Raw genomic sequence first — 23293 nt, 5'->3', positions numbered from 1 at the left:
CGGTCTGTGGAGTTTTCCCTGTTGATTTTCATTTTATTTCAAGTGCTGGTACCCTGAAAAATCTCATCTACTTACATGTAAGCCTGTTGATCCTCCCAATAAGTGAGCTATTAATATATTTAACGTCCACCAAGTCACCCAGCATCAAAGATTAGAGCTAGGGACGGGACTTGAGGTTCGGTAAACACCTGCCTCTTCTTCTAATCCCAAATTTAAAAGCTTATAACAAAATAAAATAAAACAATAATAATAATAAATAAAATACTGCAATGGCAAAATGTGTGAGACTCCATTTGAAAGGCCGAGCAAAATTTAGCAAACTTTCCACGATTTTATCATTTAATGTGAAAGAGGGCTTGATAAACTATTAGAAAAAACATACTGATCAAGCTCAGGATGTTATGCTATAACATTTTTCATGTTTTTCATGGGTGCTTTGCATGTTTTCCAGTAGCATACTTAAAATACTGAACATTCTATAAAGAAAATGAATATGGATGGCAGCATATTACACGATCCACACCACTGTAAACATGGCTGAACAGAATGGCTGCCACTACATTCATGTGACAGACTACAAAGTTGTTCTCCACTCCTGAAACTGGGGTACATAATGCTTACTCTGCATAATAAAGGGAGGGTTTGTAGTGTATGAATTCAAAAACTTTTATATAAAAAAACCCCTCTATTGCTAGTTTGCTCAGGAAATAGGTCTTTGGGTGGGTGGGGTGATTTTCCAGTGTCTGTGATTAAGAGACTGAAATAATGCTGTGCATGTTTCTCATCTTACCTGCTGTGCCACAAATAGTTCTATAACTTCTTTAATGACTGAGCCTTTTTGCCTTGGGTTCGATAACTAAAGGCTCCGCCCTAAAACGGGTGGATTAGATTGAAATCTCTGATTATTCACTCAGACATAGTCTTAGACACAGGTCATCCAACTAACTCAGTTGCTTTTGAAGGTATCATTGTAATGCTTATCCAATTGAATTGAGGTTTGTAAATATGAAAAGGGTTGATTACAATTGCAAACAGCATATTCCCTAAATATTAATTACAAGGCACTGCATGCATGATATTATTATTGGGCGCTGAGCCCCCCTAAAACTTTGAACCTAGAATCGCGCCTGCCTCGGTTATTTTGGACTTGTCATTAAACTGGGAAAAGAAACCAAAAAAAGGAAAGAAAGAGAGCGAAGGAAAATACGCTGCCTCCTTATCTGAACGGCGCCTGAGGGCAGGGGTACATCTGACTTCCTTCACTAAAGCCGTTGCCATGGACAACCGCTGCGTTGTCACTATGCGTTGCACTCCTGAAAATCACGTAGGTTGAACTTTTTCTGTCGTTTCGTTGTGTAATTTATTTAAACTGAGATAGAATGTAAACTCTTGTCATGGTCACGGGTTTACAGTGAGTGACTCTGAAGTTAATGGACTATAAAGGCTGCAGAAAGCTGTAAGCTAACCTTCATCTGGGACGAAAGAGACAGAGCGAAGGCGGTAAAGTATGCTAATAATTAATTTGTAACATTTATAGGCCTGTTACACATTATGGGGAAATTGCCGTGCAAAACTGAAATCACATTTTTGTACTCAAGTTTGAGCCGGCTGCCTCTCATGAATAATTGGGACTAAATGCTGGCTGTTTCTGGGTACGAACCTGAGCCAGAAAGACCTATGGTACTCTGGCAGTGTGGAGGCGGGGTGGGGGTGGGCATTGTCCTGCTGAAACAGCCACATGGCAGGGTGATGGCACACGTACAGGTTGGACCACCTCTCTCCAGTTAGATTTCCTTCAAGAACAATTAGATAAGTAATTAATCCCTTGTATATCTTGACATTTGACAATGCAACTCAGTTGCTTACTTACTGTGCTTTTGTTTAATAAGGATATCTCTCAGTTATCTCTGATTTGTTTGTGGGGCTGTGACAATTCTGAAACCAACACCACAAACTGCAAGAAAAACATCAGTTATATCATCTCCCAATTCCAACTGCACATACCACACTGATATCTGTGTCAGGGTGTACTGGTCAGGTGAATAGTTTTCTCAAAAATGATTTAGGTATTTCGTGAACTGAAAATAGGTACATAATAGTAACAATTAAGGAGTCTATTTTTTTGTTCATGATCCAGTCATGATCAAGGGATCAAGCTTGTAAGAAAAAGTTTCATTCATTCATTAATTCATCTACTTCAGTGCGAACCAAAACATGTTTTCTTTGGAAATTGTTACACTCGTATTAGTGTTTCAAATCTGCTTATTAAAGGTTATTGAAGTCAAGGTATTGGTCAGGTTTTGTTTCTGTTACTTAAAATTAGTGTCATTAAGATGTAGCCAAGCATCTTGCTCTAGATTGTTTGCTTGGCATTTTTTTTCAGGGAATAAATAAGTAAGAATAGTTTTAGTTGTATACCTGTTTCATAAACATGTGTCAAAGGACAGTGTATCATTAAAGTGTTGGGCCATCTTTCCATGAACACATCAGGCCTTTGTATTGATTCTCTGCTTTTCTTCTGTGCTACTGGAAGGCTGAAAACCATTCTAACAAAGGATATTCTCTCATTTGGTTGTCTGATGAGGGTAGTGGAGAGCTCTATCTAAAACCTTCCATCTTGCTTTAGATCTGTGAATCATATTGTCCTCGTCAAACCATTCAGTGAGCCTCTGTGCCCTGTGGATGAGGCATTTTCATCAGGATAGAAATGTTACATAGCAGGGTAAAGTTGATTACACAGAACAGTTTGGATTTGCAGCAACTCTTTCGTTCAAAGAGACAAGTGGAGCCATACCTTGGTGTCAAACCCCCTGCATAGCATAAAAGAACTGCCTGATCCACTCAGCATAGTGGCCGAGCAAGGGATTGGGCTAGGATTGTGATAAGCTGCTTCCTCACAATTACACATTTCCATCTAGATGTAAAATGTAGCTTCATTTGTCTTGATGCATGCTCAGTCATCCAGGTAAGAAAATCCCAAAAGGTTTTGGGGTAGCTTCATTTGCTGTTTTCTTTCAGTGTTTTCCAGGGAAACTATTCCAGCAAAGTCTGACCCAAAAGGCAACATGTCAGAAAAGAGTGTTTGTAACCCAACCTGTGATGACGAAAACATTTCAGAGAAAGAACAGGAAGAAGTCCTCGTCTTTGAGACTGAACTGTTGTCCAGCACCGATTCATATGAGGATATTAAAGTGCAAACAGATGACAGTGCCTACTACGTCACATGGACAGTTTACATAGCTCTAGCTGTTCCACAGGGTAAGATGGTCCACAGAACATATAAACAATTATTATTAGCTCCATTTAGATGGTCAGAGTGAGACGGTTGAGTTTGACAGGCTCTACATATCTGCTGTAATGTAGCAGTGTTTTGACTCTAAATCTCATTCCTGCACATTTGGCCTCTTTGCAGGGGAAGTCAGTGCTCCTGAAGATTCTGAGAAAGCAATGAAAACAAAGAATGTGTCGGTCCACAAAGCTCAGAGCTGCTATCATATTGAATACAAATTGTTGCCAGGTGATACTGAGACGGTTAAAGTGGACATACTAGTATTTGGGCCGGCAGCAAAAATATACAGAGACGACGAGTGCAAGGTAAATAGGATCCTCTTTGTTTGTGTATGTGTGCGTGCGTGTGTGACATTAATGAACAATTTATGAACATCCTAAGTGGATGGGACTATCCTCGTGGTGTAGAGTTAAGGTAAATAGTTGACTGCTCAGGGGTTGATGATGACTTTGAAATATGCTGCTGTTGAATACAACTTTGAGTTTGTCTAATGCAAAAATAAATGTGAACAGATTCTAAGAACGTGGCTTGAGGGAGATCAGATTTGGGTTGGCTGGGCCCAGAGGTTTAACATCGGAGTCAGCAGGGATGTGCTCATCAGTCTGCTTCCTCATAAGATCAGGCTTCAGATTTGGAACACTAAAGATAAACTGTGCAGCCAAGCCCGCTACGAAAGAGTCAGAGCCTTCAGACTGTCACAGGAGCTGTCTGAGGATGACACAGAGCGCGGTGAGCATGCATTTTCAATTTTCTTAAAAATGACCAAAATATTACACCTATTCAGCATAAAAAGAGGTTTCAGCTTTCTGTCTGAACCATGAAGTAATCGCCAGAGAATTATATCCATCCATTTTTTACCGCTTCTCCTTATCAGGGTCGCAGGGGGCTGGAGCCTACCCCAGCTATCATAGATCGAGAGGCAGGGTACACCCCGGACAGATTTGCTGTCTCTAACACAAAGAGACTGGCAACCATTCACACCCACTGGCAATTTATAATCACAAAAAGTCGTGTATCAAATATGACACACTTTTCTTTAGAGGGATACAAATGCTTTAACCAGTTAGATTTACAAGGGCTTCAGTTGACTCAAGAATCAAATGGCCAGAAATTACAGGGGACTACAGAGACGTCTGTTAAGTAAGGAAACACAGTCTCTGTGATTAGTCACCATCCAAAGCCCGGAAACCCGCTGTGAGCCAGGAAAAACCCTCCTATTGTGTTATGGAATTATGAACCTTATATTTTTACTCAGGTTGTATTGAGACGATGGTGAACAACCTGAGGAGCCTGTATGAAAAGAAGACAAACACATCTAAAAGTCATAGAAGCAATTTTTGTGTTGATCTCAGTCCAGATGTGGGATCAGAAACAGGTATGTGCATTACAACAATGAATATTTTATGTATATCAGTGTGTCATACTTTTATACTTCTTAATGAATACATTTTTTCAAACTTAAAACAGGTTTTGAAAAAACCACAAGTGATTCTCATGACCTCGAGGCCATCAGAAACAGTGGCACTGCATCGTTTGAAATCACCCCTGTTTGTTTGTTGGCAGGTGAGTCAATCTCATAATCAGGGGAACAGCTTGGACCAGTGCTGGTCAGCTGAAAACAAAGCACTGTTCCTATTTTCTTATGTAAGCTTGTATTTTCTGACTGTCAGGTGAGAACTCACTGACTGAGAACATCCCAGTCTGTTCTTCGGGGGTTTTTGAGATCATCTTCAACATTTCTCTGGATCAATCACTGATGTCAGACCAACTGAAGGCTGAACTCAATCCACTGGTTATTACAATTTTGTCAGCCACTTCACTGCCTTCATCGTCAGTGCCTTTTCACGTCCTGCAGGTGGGATGTACACATTGTTTTAGGTTTGACACCTTTCTATGTGTTCAATTCATTTCTTACTCAGTCTGCCCTTTCTGATAGTGGGCAGTGGTTTCAACTTTCAGCTCTGATTCATTTTCTGGATGATTTCTTTTTCAGGAGAATTGTATGCCCGTTTATTGCCAGTATAAGTTCCATAATTTAAATGAACACAGGACAAACTATCACAAGCAGGACACCAACATCTACTTCAGAGATGTGAATGTAATCTTGACTGGTCTGATGAGTCGTAAAGAGCTGTATGAGTTCCTATCTGGTCCACCTCTAGAGATAGAGGTTCATGATCGTGACCAAAAATCGGAAGCGCTGAAAACGCAGACACTTGGGACTGCGTCAGAGCATGACATCCAGTTCGGTGGATCGGTATTACAGCAGAAGTCTTCAGCCATTAATCCTCATGGTATTGCAAAACTAAACCTCTCTGAGCTACTGCTGGGGAAGAAAAGTCTAAAGGTGCGCTTGCCAATTAAATGCAGCCCTTTGCTACTGGACAGGGAGCGAAGCCCACACAAGAGGAAGATGTCAGAGAAGCCAATGCCACAAGGCCATTATTATGCTGCCAATTCTCAACTTAAAGTCAAAGTCGAGATAACTTGCCCACTCAGTGTTCAGAATGACAGCTGTGATGAAGACTCCTGTAAGGGTCCGTTTGGCCGCATTGTCTACCTCTTTGAATACAGCAACTCCTCTGCGATGACCAAGCTGAGGTCCGAGATACTGCGAATCAATGCGGCAGCTTTCCATCTGGGCTCACGCTCAGTGGAAAACATAGAGACAGCCCTGTCAAATTGCCAAATGAATTTCAAGCACAGTGAGACCAAGGATCTGGATTTTGTTTCAGGGTTTCATGTGATAGATAAGAAGACCCAAATCTTTGTCCTTGAAGGGCTCAAACAAAAAGCAGTGAAGAGACTCTGGGAAGCCATTCCTATGAAGTAAGCCAACCCGTGCTGTCTTGTCCCAACAGCCCGTGTTAACAATTTTCACCTGTGCTGCCTGCTGGATAAAGTGTTGAGATTCCAATGAGGGTGCTGTAGTTTGTGTGATGTTTTGCAGGCTAAGTGGGAGTGAGGAGGAGCAGGTGACAGTGCTATATAATTCAAACCTGGCTTTCTTCAGACGCATCTATGACTCACTAGAAATGAGCCTGAGTCCTATCCATCTGAGTCAGTCACTGGAGACCATCATGAAAAAGTCTCAGATCTACATTATAGGCACGATCCCCCAACCCTGCTTTCAGGCTTTGTCAAGGTAGCTGAATTAGACATATTTATTTTCAGTGAGTAATGGTGGCAGGAGGATGAGCCAGAACAACCTTAGCTTTCGATTTGACGTGTTTTTTGGAAACCACATTGTTACTTGGTGTGTGTAACTCCAAAGCTCAGTCCCTTTTTAAATATGATTTGGTCTTCAGCAGCTTCTATTTGTATCCAGCCCTTAAGTTAAAGTTAACTGCTGTTCTCTATTCATCAGCTAGTCCCCAACTGTTTTTTAAACAATGTCTTTTTATTAAGAGTTTTTCCTTTTATACATATAAACAGAAAGAAAAGGATTACAGATGATCTGTACATTCAGTCCGTACATTTAGGCTGTGAAATAAAAGGGGAAAAAAAGAAAGAAAAAGCAAAAAGGGAAACAAAGAGAAAAAAAAAGAGAAATATAAATATATGTATGATATTTCCCAAAGGAACATAATTCCTGCAAAATAATCCCATTCATTCCCACCCAGGTCACTTCCCTAGACCTGTACACTGTATTTCCACACCTGACATAAGAGAGTTTGCTGAAAAATTCTTATAGATTTTGAAATGCATCAAGGAAAGGACCCCACATGCTTTGAAATTTCCCAGTAGAGTTCTGGAGTGATTGTCTTATTTTTTCCAGTTTTAGACACGCCATGAGGTCATATAACTGTTTGTGAGTGGGAGGGGCAGAGTCCCCAACTGTTTTGTTCTACAATCTGGAGCCTACATTTGATATAGTAAAGAGTCGCCAGTAAAGATAACTGCTGTACCTGAAAATCAGAGTTAATGGGAGTAAACAGAAAAAGAACAAAGAAAGGTGCTTAAAGCTGTTAAACTAGAACAATAAGCTGAAAGCTAGCAAAAATTAGCATATGGCTTATTGAGAGGTTCACATTGACTGACTGCTTCCACCTTATACTGGATGTTTTGGCATTTATAAGTGGGTTTTTTTTTTGTAATTTTATGTATACAGTGACTGTGTGTACACTGTCTTTGGTTAGCTGGCTAGTAAAGGATCCTTGGATCAAAATGAATATGTCAAATATAACACTAACAATTTTAAATCTGACGGTATAAAATGTACAAATTGTGTAATTTATCCTTTTTCTTAGGTTAAGCCAGCTTTGTCAAGTGAAGCAGCTTAAAGAGGTGGTGGAGTACAACCTGTTCCCCTCAGCTGACATGATTCTCAGCTTGAGCAGTGTATTTGGTTTATATGCTGAGAAGAGGGAGCAAAAGGTTTGGGCAAACACTGAAGGGAGCATTCCCACTCTGCCTATCAGGATGAAAAGACATGGGCCCATCAGCACACATAACACAGAGTACATCACATGGAAACAGAACAGGCCTCTCCAACAGCTGAAAGACTTTGTTCAGGTTTGTGATATCCTATAGTACTATACACTGACTTGAAGCGTTTTATTAACAGATCCAGTCATGTGTATCATTATATTCCAGGAAAATATTAAAAAGGTGCAAGAGCAGAGAGAGCAGTTGCAGAAGCCAGAGGCTGCAGTGTTAAGGATAGACGTGGCTGCAGGAAGAGCAGCACACAACTACAGCATCCAGACCTTCAACTCAAATGAGCGAGCTAGGGAACTGCTCTGCAAAGAGATGGCCAAGGTGTGTGTAGCATGCTGTCTCTAACATATCAGGGTATAGTATGGTACCAAGAAAGTACCACTGCCACTGTAAGAAAGTCCTCTGTCTGTACAATCTCATGGATTTGACCAGCTTTTCCAATCACATCACGAAGACATAAAATATTGTCATTAATATCGGGTTTTTCTCTTCTTCCACCACTGCTCTCTCTTTGATAGAGTAATTTAAAAATAACTTATGAGGTGTGCTGCACATGTGGCCGATTATTAGCCTTATATACAAAATGTGATTAGGCGGAATGGTGCTATCCATCTCAGCCACTGTATTCCAGATGGCGGGGATCCAACCGGCACATGCGCCTGTGTATTTTAATGGAATAGATGTAATTACACACAAACCTAATCAATGTATATTTATGAGTACAACATTTTTTCTATTAAATAACCTCAAGAATGACTTAGTGTATCTTTAAATGTATTTTTCAACCTTTTCTGACGCACGGTGTCATCCTAGCTTGTAGATTAGTCTATACATAATGAACATAATTGTCACGGTCCTGGGTTGGTTCGACCCAGCATTTTGGGTTTCTTATGCTTTGGTTTGTTTTTCCTTTATGGATCATTTCTTATCCTCTGGTGATGCTGTTTTGATTGTAATTGTGTTCTGTTCCTTTGCCGATGAGTATTTCTGGTTTGGGTTTTGTTAGCTTGCCCTCATGTTTAGTTTAGGTGGCCTGTGTTTGGTCTTCTGTTTGTCCGTGATGTTATTGTGGTTGCTTATGAGTCTGCGTCTGTGTCTCTGTCTGTCGTGTGCTTCCTGTTTTATTCTGAAGGTCCCCGTCTCACGTGAGTGTGTTCAGTTTACGTTTCCCCTGTCTCGTCAGCTCTGATTTCTCCCAGGTGTGTTCCCCTCCTGTCTCTCATCCCTTGATTACTGCCATGTGTATATAAGCCCTGTGTTTCCTTTGTTCTCTGTCGCGTCGTTAATGTCTCTTCAACCCTCATGTTAACTGTGTGTTCTGTCTGCCAGCCTGCTTAGTTTATTTTCTATTTTCTCAGTTTAGGTTAGTTCTGTTCTGTTGCTATCCAGCAATAAAGCTGTGTGTTTTTGAGTCCACGTCTGCCCCCGAGTCCTGCATTTTGGGTCCTTTCTCCGTGCCTGCCTGCACACAGCCATGACAGAACGACGCGACCACAACCAGGACCCAGCGGACTCGTCCCGGGAGTATGATCTCACCCGCATCCAAGGTTTGATGAAGCGGATTTCCCTCACTAAAGACACCAAGGCTATGGCGGTTGGGATTAACGCTATCAAAGCGATCCTGGAGGGAAATCCTCACCTGCGCCAGCTAAGAGGATTTATGGGCTATATGGACCAGCTGCACGAAGCCCAGGAGGTGCTACAAGCTCGGGAGCTCGCAGCTTTTGCCCGCTCCCAGTTTGCTAACCCGAAGCCACCGCAGCAGCAGCCGCGGGCACGGAGCTTCCCGCTAGGCAGCAGCGACCGTCACGGGGGAGAGGCGTTTCCACACCTCTGCCGCGGGATCCCTCCGCGTGCTGTTCCAAGCCCAATTCACCGGCCTCCTTCTTGGCGGCGATGTGGTCCGAGGATGAGGAGCAAGTTTTCCTCCCTCCACCATCACCAGTTTCCTCCGTCGCTTCTGTTCCCTTATCTGGGAGGAAACGCCGCTCACGCCGCCAGTCCCCCTTAACTCAGCTGGATTCTGGAACTCCTGAGCGGTCAGCTGGGGTGAGTGAGAAAAACACTTTTCCTGTTCCGTCTGAGGGGGGCTGTTCCATCTCAGGAAATTTAAAGGACTTTGTTCATGCTCCTTTGGAGCCCAGAACCATAACAAATAAACTGAAGGCCAACTGTGAGACTGAAAATTCCAGGAAAGTGCTTGTTGCTGCTAAACTTGCATTTCCTGAGACTTTTGAGCTAGTGCAGCCTCCTCTTCCCACCACTGACAGCTCAGCTGAGCCATCTCTGCCTCCTGTTTCTTCCTTGAGTCCAGACTGTCTTTCACCCGTTCACTTAGAGCAGAAGAATCTAAGGAAAACTGTTTCCTCTGAGCTCATCCAGCAGGGTAAACTGTGCTCTGGAGGCTCAGGAGAACCTATGCCACCACCCACTTCTCTTTCATTGCAACCAACTCTCCAGCCAGAAGCTCGCTTAGCTGCCCAGCCAGAAGCTCGCTTAGCTGCCCAGCCAGAAGCTCGCTTAGCTGCCCAGCCAGAAGCTCGCTTAGCTGCCCAGCCAGAAGCTCGCTTAGCTGCCCAGCCAGAAGCTCGCTTAGCTGCCCAGCCAGAAGCTCGCTTAGCTGCCCAGCGGTCCCCAGTTCAGTCCTCTGCTGCTCAGTCAGTCACTCAATCACTAGTTCCACCTTTACCACAACCACCACTACAACCTGTTCTCCAGTCAGTTCAGTCTCCTCCTGTTCAGTCGAGTTCAGTGCACTCTCTTGTATTGCCAGCTCCTCAGCCACCATCTCCACCTACTCGTTTTCAGGAGGAGAATAGCCCCACACCGACTGTTGTTGCTCCTCCAGACCTGGCTACCTCTGAGACTTTTACTCTTTCCGGGGCCTCCCCAGAGGTTAAATATCAGCATTCAGTTAACTCTGGCCCCCTGGATATAAAGAAGTCAGCTGAGGACTGCACCCGGCTGTCGCTGCCTGAGCTGAGTCAATGCTCTGTGCAGCTGCAGTCTGCTATGTGTTTGCCAGAGGCCAGTGTGCCTGCTGGTTCTGTTCCGTCCCTGCCAGAGGCCAGTGTGCCTGCTGGTTCTGTTCCGTCCCTGCCAGAGGCCAGTGTGCCTGCTGGTCCTGATCCGTTCCTGCCAGAGGCCCACGTGCCTGCTGGTTCAGCCCTGTGTGTGCCAGGGGCCCCGGTGCCCACTGGTTCTGAGACTGTTTTCGCTGGGGGGCCCGAGGAGCCCGTCCAGCCTTCTGCCTCGTCAGCTGGAGGGCCCGAGGAGCCCGTCCGGCCTTCTGCCTCGTCAGCTGGAGGTTCTGGAGAACCTAGCCAGCTTCCTGCTTCATCATCCTCGCCAGCTGCAACAGCCTCCTCATCAGCTACATCCACGCCGCCTGCAGCAGCAGCAGCAGCTTCATTCACGCCGCCTGCAGCGGCCTCCTCATCTGCTTCAGCGCCGCCTGCAGCAGCTTCCTCATCAGCTGCTTCAGCGCCGCCTGCAGCAGCTTCCTCATCAGCTGCTTCAGCGCCGCCTGCAGCAGCTTCCTCATCAGCTGCTTCAGCGCCGCCTGCAGCAGCCTCCTCATCAGCTGCTTCAGCGCCGCCTGCAGCAGCCTCCTCATCAGCTACATCCACGCCGCCTGCAGCAGCAGCAGCTTCATTCACGCCGCCTGCAGCAGCCTCCTCATCAGCTGCTTCAGCGCCGCCTGCAGCGGCCTCCTCATCAGCTGCTTCAGCGCCGCCTGCAGCGGCCTCCTCATCAGCTGCTTCAGCGCCGCCTGCAGCGGCCTCCTCATCAGCTGCATCACCCACGCCGTCGCCTGGTCCAGCCTCCTCATCCGCTTCAGCGTCGCCTGCAGCAGCCTCGTCCGCTTCGTCTTCAGCCTCGTCTGGTCCAGCCTCTGCCTCGTCTGGTCCAGCCTCTGCCTCGGCCTCGTCTGGTGCTGCAGGGATCACGCCACCTTCAGGTCCCAAACTGCCGCCTCGACGTCATCGGTCATTTGTCAGGCTGCTTGTTTGGCATCATCACCACAGTGGCCGGCCTCCGGACTTCCGTGGCTGCCCCCGCCTTCCGCCTGAACGCCGCCACTGCCTTCCGTGTGGCCGGCCTCCGGACTTGCTCTGCCGCCGTCGCTGCCATGCGCGCGGTCGGCCCCCGGAACTATTTCTACACCGCCGCCGTCCGCACGGCCGCCCCCGGAACTGTTTGTCCGTCGCCGCCATTGCCGTCCATGCGGCCGGCCTCCGGACCTGCCCCGCTGCCGCTACCTTTCGCACGGTCGGCCTCCGGAACTGAACTGTTTTGGCCTGCTGCACTGTCGGCCTCCGGGTCGGCCCCCGAACTGTTTGTTAGGTCTGTGTTTCTTGACCGTCTGGGTTTTTGGTTTGTGTTTGGACTCTGTCCCTCCGTCCTGGACCCCTGCCGCCCGCCCTGGTTGGGTTGTTTTCTGTTTTTTGGCCAGTTTTTGTGTTTCTGTTGGGCTGTCTGGAGCCAGCCCTTGAGGGGGGGGTACTGTCACGGTCCTGGGTTGGTTCGACCCAGCATTTTGGGTTTCTTATGCTTTGGTTTGTTTTTCCTTTATGGATCATTTCTTATCCTCTGGTGATGCTGTTTTGATTGTAATTGTGTTCTGTTCCTTTGCCGATGAGTATTTCTGGTTTGGGTTTTGTTAGCTTGCCCTCATGTTTAGTTTAGGTGGCCTGTGTTTGGTCTTCTGTTTGTCCGTGATGTTATTGTGGTTGCTTATGAGTCTGCGTCTGTGTCTCTGTCTGTCGTGTGCTTCCTGTTTTATTCTGAAGGTCCCCGTCTCATGTGAGTGTGTTCAGTTTACGTTTCCCCTGTCTTGTCAGCTCTGATTTCTCCCAGGTGTGTTTTCTCAGTTTAGGTTAGTTCTGTTCTGTTGCTATCCAGCAATAAAGCTGTGTGTTTTTGAGTCCACGTCTGCCCCCGAGTCCTGCATTTTGGGTCCTTTCTCCGTGCCTGCCTGCACACAGCCATGACAATAATGAAGCTAAGTAATTTTTCTGACTGCCTCAGGTACCTGGGCGCAGGTTTACCTACAGTCAATGGTATAACAGTGCAACAGTGGAACCGGGAGACATTCCATGGAAAACCAATGCTAGATCTTCTACATCTACATTTTGGAATATTAGCACGAGCAAGTCCAAAGTGCACCCTAACCACCCAGATGAAGCTCGTGTGGAAGAGCTGAGAAAGGTAAAGTTCATTTGCAAGTACTGTGCAACAGAAGAGAAATACTAGGTTTATTGGTATTACTATGAATACACATGGGACAAGGATGACCATGACCATGAGCCAGTATGTTTAGGTTAGGTATAGAATAGCATGTAATATGACATGACTAAAAATATTAGCCCTTCTGTTGCTTCAGTTGTCGTGAGCACACAATTATTTATTATCCAATGGCAGTAAGAAAACATGTTTAAGCTCTTTGAAACATCTGCCTAATCTTCAAAAGTTATGTGGTGATAGTGTGTTTGTAGTTGATAATCCAGTGTTCTTCCAGCCGTGGAGGGAGAACATCCTACATGCCAACACACTGAAACCCACACTTTCACGGGACACATGGCCCTGGACTCAACGCTCGGAGGACTTTGAGCTCTACAGGAAACCTCCCCGATTCTTCAGCACCTCTCCCGTGACCATCTACCTGGCTGGTATGGACCTGATTAAGGAACTTAAATTACTTAATAGCTGAAGTGCAGGATCTTTAAGTGCCTTTAAATGCTCACTTACCCTCTGAAGAGTCAAAAGCACAACAAGGTTCCTCTGAATGTCTGAAGTTTGCCTGCAGTCCCAGTATCATTAAATCTTTCTCCATCATTAAGACCATCCACAAACAAACTAAATGTGTTTGCAGATGTAGTATTAAATGTAGTTTGCAGATGTGGGCGACCGTGGCTCAGGGGGTTGGGAAGGGCACCTGTAACCGGAAGGTCGCCGGTTCGATCCCCGGCCTCTGTCCTGGTCGTTGTGTCCTTGGGCAAGACACGTTACCCTACCGCCTACTGGTGTTGGCTAGAGGGGCCGATGGCGCGATATGGCAGCCTCGCTTCTGTCAGTCTGCCCCAGGGCAGCTGTGGCTACAACCGTAGCTTGCCTCCACCAGTGTGTGAATGTGAGCGTGAATGAATAATGTCATTGTAAAGCGCTTTGGGTGCCTTGAAAAGCGCTATATAAATCCAATGCATTATTATTATTATTATTATTATTATTATTATTATTATTTATTATTATTATTATTAAAAAATGACAGGAGAATAAAATCTATTATGTTTGACCAATCACTGTGGATTCAGTACATCTTCAGAGTTCCTGAACTCTTAGAAAGCACAACCCCACTGTACACACTTTTGTGTGTGGTAAGTCTATGTGAATCTTTTTGTTTAGACTCTGGTTCCTCAAATGGAAATCCAGATTTACTAAAGTGTAAAACCCACGTTTAGGGTTGAACATTTCTTGTCAGGATTTACTAAAGAGGTGCCGTGTCAAGTTTGTAAATGAAAAGCATGGACAGAGGTGTGTTTGTGGCTGGCCTCACTGTCTTTATTGCAGATGTGTCTTCAGAGAAGTAATTTCTTACTCTTTTCTGTAGTACTAGATCTGTTACACAGTACTGTGCAAAAGTCTTGAGCTGCTTGAGAAGCAAAACATGTTCAAATATACATGGAAATACTTTACATGAGGCAAAAACAGACATTTCTCATCCACTTGGAAGTCAGTATTTTGTGTGACCACGTTTATTCTTCAGCACAGCCTGAATGCTGTGAGGCAAGATATCGTAGACAATATTAAGATGTATGTAAAATTTAGCAATTAATAGGACAGATCTGAAGTGTGTAGATTAATGACTGAATCGTACTAAAAATGTAATATGCAGCCTCACATGTCATGCCAGACAAACAACATTCAAAAAAGTAAAAAGCTCCCCCAACCCTCTAAGACCATATACAGTTGCTGATATTTCAAATGAAAGAGTTTATCTTTATATGAAAACACAAATTGTCCTTTAATTCAATTCAATTCAATTTTATTTATATAGCGCCAAATCACAACAAAAGTCGCCTCAAGGCGCTTTATATTGTACAGTAGATAGCACAATAATAAATACAGAGAAAAACCCAACAATCATATGACCCCCAATGAGCAAGCACTTTGGCGACAGTGGGAAGGAAAAACTCCCTTTTAACAGGAAGAAACCTCCGGCAGAACCAGGCTCAGGGAGGGGCGGCCATCTGCTGCGACCGGTTGGGGTGAAAGAAGGAAAACAGGATGAAAGACATGCTGTGGAAGAGAGACAGAGATTAATAACAGATATGATTCGATGCAGAGAGGTCTATTAGCACATAGTGAGTGAGAAAGGTGACTGGAAGGGAAAAACTCAATGCATCATGGGAATCCCCGGCAGCCTACGTCTATTGCAGCATAACTAAGGGAGGATTCAGGGTCACCTGGTCCAGCCCTAACTATATGCTTTAGCAAAAAGGAAAGTTTTAAGCCTAATCTTGAAAGTAGAGATAGTGTCTGTCTCCCGAATCCAAACTGGAAGTTGGTTCCACAGAAGAGGGGCCTGAAAACTGAAGGCTCTGCCTCCCATTCTACTTTTAAATACTCTAGGAACAACAAGTAGGCCTGCAGTGCAAGAGCGAAGTGCTCTAATAGGGTGATATGGTACTACAAGGTCATTAAGATAAGATGGGGCCTGATTATTTAAGACCTTGTATGTGAGGAGCAGGATTTTGAATTCAATTCTGGATTTAACAGGAAGCCAATGAAGGGAAGCCAAAACAGGAGAAATATGCTCTCTCTTTCTAGTCCCTGTCAGGACTCTTGCTGCAGCATTTTGGATTAGCTGAAGGCTTTTCAGCGAGTTTTTAGGACATCCTGATAATAAAGAATTACAGTAGTCCAGCCTGGAAGTAATAAATGCATGAACTAGTTTTTCAGCATCACTCTGAGACAGGATATTTCTAATTTTAGAGATGTTGCGCAAATGGAAGAAAGCAGTCTTACATATTTGTTTAATATGTGCGTTGAAGGACATGTCCTGGTCAAAAATGACTCCAAGGTTTCTCACAGCATTACTGGAGGCCAAGGTAATGCCATCCAGAGTAAGAAGCTCGCACTGTTATGAAATGCTTTGCTGCAGGATGGTAGAAATGAATGAATGGTCATAATTGAAACGATGTGGTTACATTCGATGACTGCAGCATCATCTGGAACTTAGTGTTTGTACCTGAGGATTTTTATTACATTCATCTTACTAGTATTGTGGAATTCATCGAGAAACAGACAAAATCCATGAGCAGAGGCATCAGGAAAGCTAAGGCTGCCTATAGGAGGAGGATTGAAGATCACTTTGCTGACAACGACCCCAGAAAAATGTGGCAGGGGATTAATCACATTACCAACTACAGAAGCAATAACCAGGCGACATCTAGGATTGATGCCTCGCTGGCTGAGGATCTAAATCGTTTCTTCGCCCGCTTTGAGACGACCAGACCCTCAGCTGTCACACCACTTCCACCCGCCCCCAGCACCGGCACACTAACACTTAGGGAGCATCAAGTGAGGTGTGCTCTAAGGTCAGTGAATCCCAGGAAGGCGGCAGGTCCTGATGGAATACATGGAAAGGTTCTCAGAGCATGTGCTGACGAACTGACCGGAGTCTTCACTAAAGTCTTCAACCTTTCTTTGTCATTAAACACCGTCCCGCCCTGCCTCAAAACCTCCACCATCATCCCCATCGCCAAAAAGACAGCTGTGGTCAGCCCAAATGACTACAGGCCTGTTGCACTTACGCCTGTAGTGATGAAGTGCTTTGAGAGACTGGTCTGTCAGCACATCAGGGCCAGTCTGCCTCCCACTTTGGACCCCCACCAATTTGCCTACAGGACAAATCAATCCACCGAGGACGCTATCACCATAGCGCTCCACACTGCGCTGAGTCACCTGGAGCACCGAGGAAGCTATGTGAGAATGCTCTTCCTGGACTTCAGCTCAGCATTTAATCATATCATCCCAGAGATCCTGGTCCAGAAACTGTCTCGCCTGGGACTCTCCACCCCCATCTGCCTCTGGATCAAGGACTTCCTGACAAACAGACCACAGTCTGTCAGACTCGGCCCCCACCTGTCCAGCACCATCACACTCAGCACCGGGTCTCCACAAGGATGTGTTCTGAGTCCCCTCCTGTTTACACTCTACACATCTGACTGCTCCCCTACCCATCTCTCAAACACCATCATAAAGTTTGCGGATGACACCACCGTGGTTGGACTCATCTCAAGGGGGGATGAGTCGGACTACAGAGATGAGGTCAACAGACTGACTGAGTGGTGTTCAGTTAATAACCTCCAACTGAACACCACGAAAACTAAAGAACTTATCTTCGACTTCAGGAAGGGCAGAGCAGACCCGGCCCCACTGTACATTCACGGGAGCTGTGTGGAGAGGGTGCACTCCATGAGGTTTCTGGGCGTGCAGATCTCTGATGATCTCTCCTGGACTGCAAATACCACGGCGGTGGTAAAAAAGGCCCAGCAGCGTCTCCACTTTCTGAGAGTGCTCAGGAGGAGCAACCTGGAGGAGAGGCTGCTGGTGACATTCTACAGAGCCACCATAGAGAGCATCCTAACGTACAGCATAACAACATGGTATGCAGGGTGCTCAGCTGCAGACAGGAAAGCACTGCAGAGGGTCATCAACACAGCCCAGAAGATCACTGACTGCTCTCTGCCCAGCCTGGAGGTCATTGCAGACTCTCGGTACCTCAGCAGAGCTGGCAATATCATCAAGGACCATTCTCACCCCAGCAATCAACTGTTTGAACTATTACCATCAGGACGACGGTACAGGTCACATAAAACCAGGACAAACAGATTCAGGGATAGCTTCTTTCCCAGAGCTATCACCATAGTAAATAAGCACAAAAACAATTGAAACTGCTTAGCTACACCATACTGTCACCGTCAATTATTATGCTGCTATTCTTACTGTCATTATATTAATGCTGCTATCCTGTATATATTGTACTTACTATTGTTTGTTTTATTGCACCTTTTATATTTTACATTTATATTTATTATTGTATTTTTGCACCAAGGGAGTGGCACTCCAATTTCGTTGTACCCTGTACAATGACAATAAAGGCTATTCTATTCTATTCTATTCTATCTGCACTAAAGTAGTTACAGTTGCAAGAAAAAGCTCACAAACCCCTCAATAATTCTGTAAATATACAATTTCCAAGTAGAGACAGATAATTATACTTGTTAATTTTTTCAAGTATAACTGGGATAGCTGTAGCAGCAGGTCATCTATTAATTGAGCGGTTGATGGTTCAATCTAGAGCTGGGTGATATAAGATTTTTTCATATCACGATATGTTTTTTTCATTTCAGGCGATAACGATATATATCACGATATAAGCCAAATAACTATATTTGTAAGATTTAAATGTGCCGTTGCTCACAAGTAAAATGTGAAATAATCAGCAGCTTGTTTTGATTTAAATATTTATTTCCCATAATAAGTTCAACAGGGCAGATGTACTTAAGGAACATGAGGCTTCAGTTTCAGATAAATAAAGGCAAATATTGCAAACTACACAAAAGGCAGCCGCTAAAGCGTTTAAGTTTCAAAATAGAACAAACAAAACAGACTAAATTGTCAATTCCACTTAGAAACAAAATATTAATTCTAAAAATAAATCTTAGGTCGTTTTACAGAAGAACAGACAAAATTGACTAACTTTTGTCAATATCAAATAAACTGAGAACTAAAAGGAAATTCTCAATCTCTCCTTGTTGTATAGCTTAGCTTTTCAAACAGTTTTAACAGTTACTTTAGTCTGACAAAAGCCGAATGACGAATTAGCGCTTTCAGTCAGAGATTGAGCATGCACCGCTTTATTGTATTTCCAGACTTGCTTTCGGCACAATTTACAGTGCGCGCTACTCTGTTTTTTGTCAGACTTGAAATAGCCGAAATACCTTCACACTACGGAACTTCTATGGCCCTTCCGTTCGACAAGCTCTCCGGAACTGGAACCATCATCTGTTTTTTTTTCTTCGGTAACCTTCGCTCACGCTCTCGGTTGATTTTTCTCTAGTCAGCAAACTCATTTCCTCCATTATCTGGGCAGCCCGGCTGGCTGCTTCCCAAACAAATACACATGTGCGCCTTGGCACTTGTGCTGTACGTAACAAGTCACGTGACGTGACGCTGCGGCTGTGATTGGTTCGGCTCTGCGCTACTTAATTTTGATTGGCTGTTCTTTTTTTTTTTTTAAGAGGACAAGACAGATGAGGCCTATCGCAATAGCTTAATTTTTCTATCGAGAAAAAGTTATTTCGCACTACATATCGTTATCGTTCTATCGCCCAGCTCTAGTTCAATCCCTGGAAGTACTTCAGTCTGAGTGCTAAATATCATTGGACATGATACTGACCCCCAAGTTGCTCTGTGATGTGGCAGCTTTAGAGAGACAGGGCTTAAGTATAAAAAGAATGGGCGAATGGGACGGGTAGAGCACTATATAAGAACTAGTCCATTCATCATTCCTGTTATTTCTCAACACTTCTCTTTGATTAAGGTCACACCTTTGATTTGGCACAAAGATTTGGCACAAATCACCTTTGATTTGGCAGACACAAAGTGGTCCTATATACATAAGCAACTGAAGTTCGTATAAACAGGTAACAATGTACAGAAATATGTATAGAAAAATTGTGCGGCAATATGTATAAAATGTACAGTGAACAAACAGCTGGTGAGTAGGATGAATAAAGGATGTTAAACTGTGTTATAGAGTCTGACAGCTGCTGGTAAGAATGACCTGCGGTAGCGCTCCTTCCTACACTGTGGGTGTAAAAGTCTACTGCTGAACGAGCTGCTCAGGGCTCGTATAGTCTCATGCAGGGGTGGGAGGTGTTGTCCATGATGGATGTTAGCTTACACAAAATCCTCTCCTCCCCAACCTGCTCGATGGACTTCAGCGGACAGTCCAGGACAGAGCTGGCCTTCCTGACCAGTTTGTTGAGTTTCCCCCTGTCCCTCTCTGCCATTCCACTACTCCAGCAGACCACAGCATAAAAGATAGCAGACGCCACCACAGTGTCGTAAAACGTCCTTAGGAATGTCCTGTTCACCCCGAAGGATCTCAGCCGCCATAGCAGGTGGAGACGACTTAGACCCTTTTTGTGGAGTGCATTTGTGTTCGTGGACCAGTCCAGTTTGTTATTGAGGTGAACACCCAGGTATTTGTACTCCACCACCGTTTCAATGTCCAAACCCTGGATGTTCACTGGTGTAATAGGGGGTGGTTATGATGTAGTTACGATGTGTAAGCATGTTTGCAAATCCTTCTGCAATACATCATGGCAGTCTGAATAATTCACTTCAATCATAGCGCTGAATTGATGCTTTTGACCTTTATTACAAAGAGTGCCAACTCTTAATGAGCACAACTGCAAAGTGTGTATAAAAATCACAAAAAATAGCTTTATTTAATCATTTTATTCTAGCAGTTATTTCTTCTCTTGAGATTCAGTTCACAGACACATGTCCTAATATGTTTCTTTACAATTTACAATCAGAATAATTCGCAATGAACTGCTCCATCAATAACAGCAACACTTACACCGCTATTTTTTAGTCTCATCTGCTGACAGACACCTAAATTCTTTTTATCACATTCTTACTCAACTGAACAGAACAGAGAGTAACTTTGGATTCAGCATCTTGCCCAAGAATATTTGGCAGACTGGAGCAGCAAAAGGTTGAACCACCATGTCTCCGATTAGCAGATGACCTGTTCTACCTCCTGAGCTACAGCCTCCCCACAACACATTAGTTTGTTGTGCATGGGGCCGCAGAGCAGTCAGGGTGCCCACGCTGAATCTTGTAACAATGGGCATGTGAGGATCAGAACTGGGCCACAGAGCAATGGAAGAAGGTGTCCTGGTCTGATGAATTGTGTTTTCTTTCGTATCGCGTAGATGGCTGGGTGCATGTGCGTTGGTTACTTGGGTAACACCTGGCACAAGGATGCATGATAGGAAGAAAGCAAGTCAATGGAGGCAGTGTGATGCTTTGGACAATGTTCTGCTGGGAAACCTTGGGTCCTCCTTCACCTTTTGTGAACACCTTGGCTCAGATACCACAGCACACCTTCAGGTGTGTAATGGATTTGATGATGGGTCAGCAAAAGGGGGGACCAACACAATATTAGGCAGGTGCTCATAATGTTATGCCTCACTGTATCTGACCAAGAGTAGTTTATCTATTTTATTTGTGTAAGAGGGTCCTTTTTGACCTTTCAGAAAGGTGAAAAATCCAACAATGCTTTAGTTCACAAGTGATGCAGACACTAACTCAGTATATAAGCATGTCATGAAACCACAAGGTTTCATTTACAGCCGTCCAGCTGACAAAGTGCTACATTGATTTTCCTGATTCTGATGAAAACAAAGCACCCAAGAATTAGTTTAAGGAAAAAAGTATGTAGTAAGTGACCTATTTATATGAACATAATAATCATTAAATTATTATATTTTTTAATATTAGTTGGAAATTAGACACAGTGGTTCCAGTGGATGATGTATCCCGGCATGCCAGCAGGTTGTCAGACAGAAATAAACAAACGCCAAATGGAAGCGGTTAACAAAAACCACAACACAGCACTCCAATAAGGTTTTAAACATTCACAACAGAGGGCAACATCTTTAATGCATTTTCAATAGACAGTTTTCCTTTCAGATGTAACTCCACCATGGAACTATTTTCCTGTGGCACAAAGGCAGATCTGTGATCTGTCCAACTAACAAAAAACATATTTCTTAGATTTCAGCACTATGAGATGAGTTATGATCTCGAGTGAGTTATTGAAGTGTGATGTGAACCACGGAGCTATTAACATGTTTGGTAACATTTAATGAGACATACGGTGTGCTTACATTTCATGTATGTGTTTTGTTCAGGGACACTGTGAATTAGATATGTAAGTGCAGATCAGGGATAGCTCTCCTACTTCCCTCAAATACATATGTCCAAAAATGTCTTAATATTAAGTGAGACAGAGAAATACATTTTCAGAAGACCATATGAAGTTTAGTTGAATTCACAAAAGTGCATGTAATAATGTCACAGTTTGGGCCTCTTGTTGTAATTCTGATGGGGTTGAAATGTTGTCTTTTTCAGTCTGTCAAGACTTCAGTGGAGCTGTGATGCACTTTTACTTTTCTCCACTCACAAACTGTTTGTCTGCAACTTTATTCTCATGAGAAAACTAGGCTCAGCTTCATTTTTAAAAGTAGACAAAACTGGACAAAAACATGGGAGCATACATCATGTGACAGTTACAGCTTATAGTCTCAAAGCCAACATCTAGCAAAGCACAGAATATCTAAGAGTGGATTTTCCTATGTCTGTCTACGCTGCAAGCTTTTTCACTGTACTAAAGGCCAGTATTGATCCATTTTGATTGAAGCTCCAGATGGCAGATATTTAAGCCAGTAGAAGTCTTTGCTGCTGAGTAACACACTCCCACACTGAGCTGGAGAATAAATTTGGTCAGGCAGAAGCTTAATTGATCTCAGCAGTGTACAGAGTTACTCGTTAATGTGTGCCATGTTATATTTTTCCAACTCTGTTGTAAGCTAAAACCACACCACGCCTGTTAAGTTTATCAGCTGTATGAAGTTTACAGGATGAACTCTTTGGAGTTGTTGATCCACAGAGTTAAGTGTGTGCGCTGTTGATCCTCAGGAGATCGTCTACAGCAGGAGCAGCTCCAAGCAGCCAGAGCTCAGTACAGCCGCTGGAAGAAGCAGCTACTTCCTGACGGCAGCAACGTTAACTCAGCAGACAACAGCCCCGTCCAACAATTCAAGTGTCACATGAAAGGAAACCTGGAGAGAACTCAGGATATACTGAAAGATCTGCCAAAGAAATATTCACTGAGGAAACCAGGCATGATGCTTAAGGTACAGCATTTCCACTCATTCCAAGTGGCACTCAGAATTCAGTACAAAGGAGTACAGCTCAACAACATGAAAAGCCTTCAGAATAAACATGCAGACAACTAAAACTGATCATTAAGGGAAAGTTAAGGTCAGAACTCTTGTATGTGACTAGATTAGCTTAAGCTAGAAGCACTTAACAAACGAGCAGCTAGGTGTGTGTATTCATGACTATAAAATGTTTATTTATTTATTTCACAGACCTGCATTTGTGTGTTTATTCAAGGTCTACAATAATACTCTTAATGACAAACGGATTGATAATCAAGATTTTTATATTATTATTGGATAAATCTTTTATATTTCAGCAACACACATCCATAAACTGTACAGGTGTAATGCATGAACACTCAATGAATCTAATAGTAATAAAATACTACTTCCTAGAGTATTTAAAAGTAGAATGAGAGGCAGAGCCTTCAGTTTTCAGGCCCCTCTTCTATGGAACCAGCTTCCAGTTTGTAATTAAGGTATTTTTTAACTTTTAAGATTAGGCTTAAAACTTTCCTTTTTGCTAAAGCATATA

General features: G+C 43.8%; 1 protein-coding gene across 3 annotated transcripts; it reads left to right on the top strand.

The window, feature by feature from the left end:
* Nucleotides 1-277: 277 nt before the first annotated feature.
* cfap92 (cilia and flagella associated protein 92 (putative)) lies at nt 278-23252 on the top strand. 3 transcript variants are annotated; one of them, XM_013272135.3, is made up of 15 exons: nt 279-1324; nt 1413-1500; nt 3019-3258; nt 3413-3594; nt 3802-4018; nt 4545-4664; nt 4757-4852; nt 4960-5144; nt 5283-6118; nt 6240-6434; nt 7540-7804; nt 7886-8050; nt 12761-12940; nt 13251-13401; nt 22514-23252. In XM_013272135.3, exons 3-15 carry the CDS (start codon nt 3066-3068, stop codon nt 22831-22833), a joined length of 3105 nt encoding a protein of 1034 aa, XP_013127589.1. In that variant the 5' UTR covers nt 279-1324; nt 1413-1500; nt 3019-3065; the 3' UTR covers nt 22834-23252. The 3 variants fall into 3 exon arrangements, with proteins under 3 accessions (XP_025763342.1, XP_013127589.1, XP_019214100.1); XM_019358555.2 differs by having other exon boundaries at nt 1413-1505; XM_025907557.1 differs by lacking the exon at nt 1413-1500 and having other exon boundaries at nt 278-1324.
* Nucleotides 23253-23293: the final 41 nt, after the last annotated feature.

Source organism: Oreochromis niloticus, linkage group LG5, assembly GCF_001858045.2.
Source record: "Oreochromis niloticus isolate F11D_XX linkage group LG5, O_niloticus_UMD_NMBU, whole genome shotgun sequence".
In the NCBI taxonomy this organism is placed as follows: Eukaryota; Metazoa; Chordata; class Actinopteri; order Cichliformes; family Cichlidae; genus Oreochromis; species Oreochromis niloticus.
This window is presented reverse-complemented; position numbering and strand designations above follow the sequence as displayed.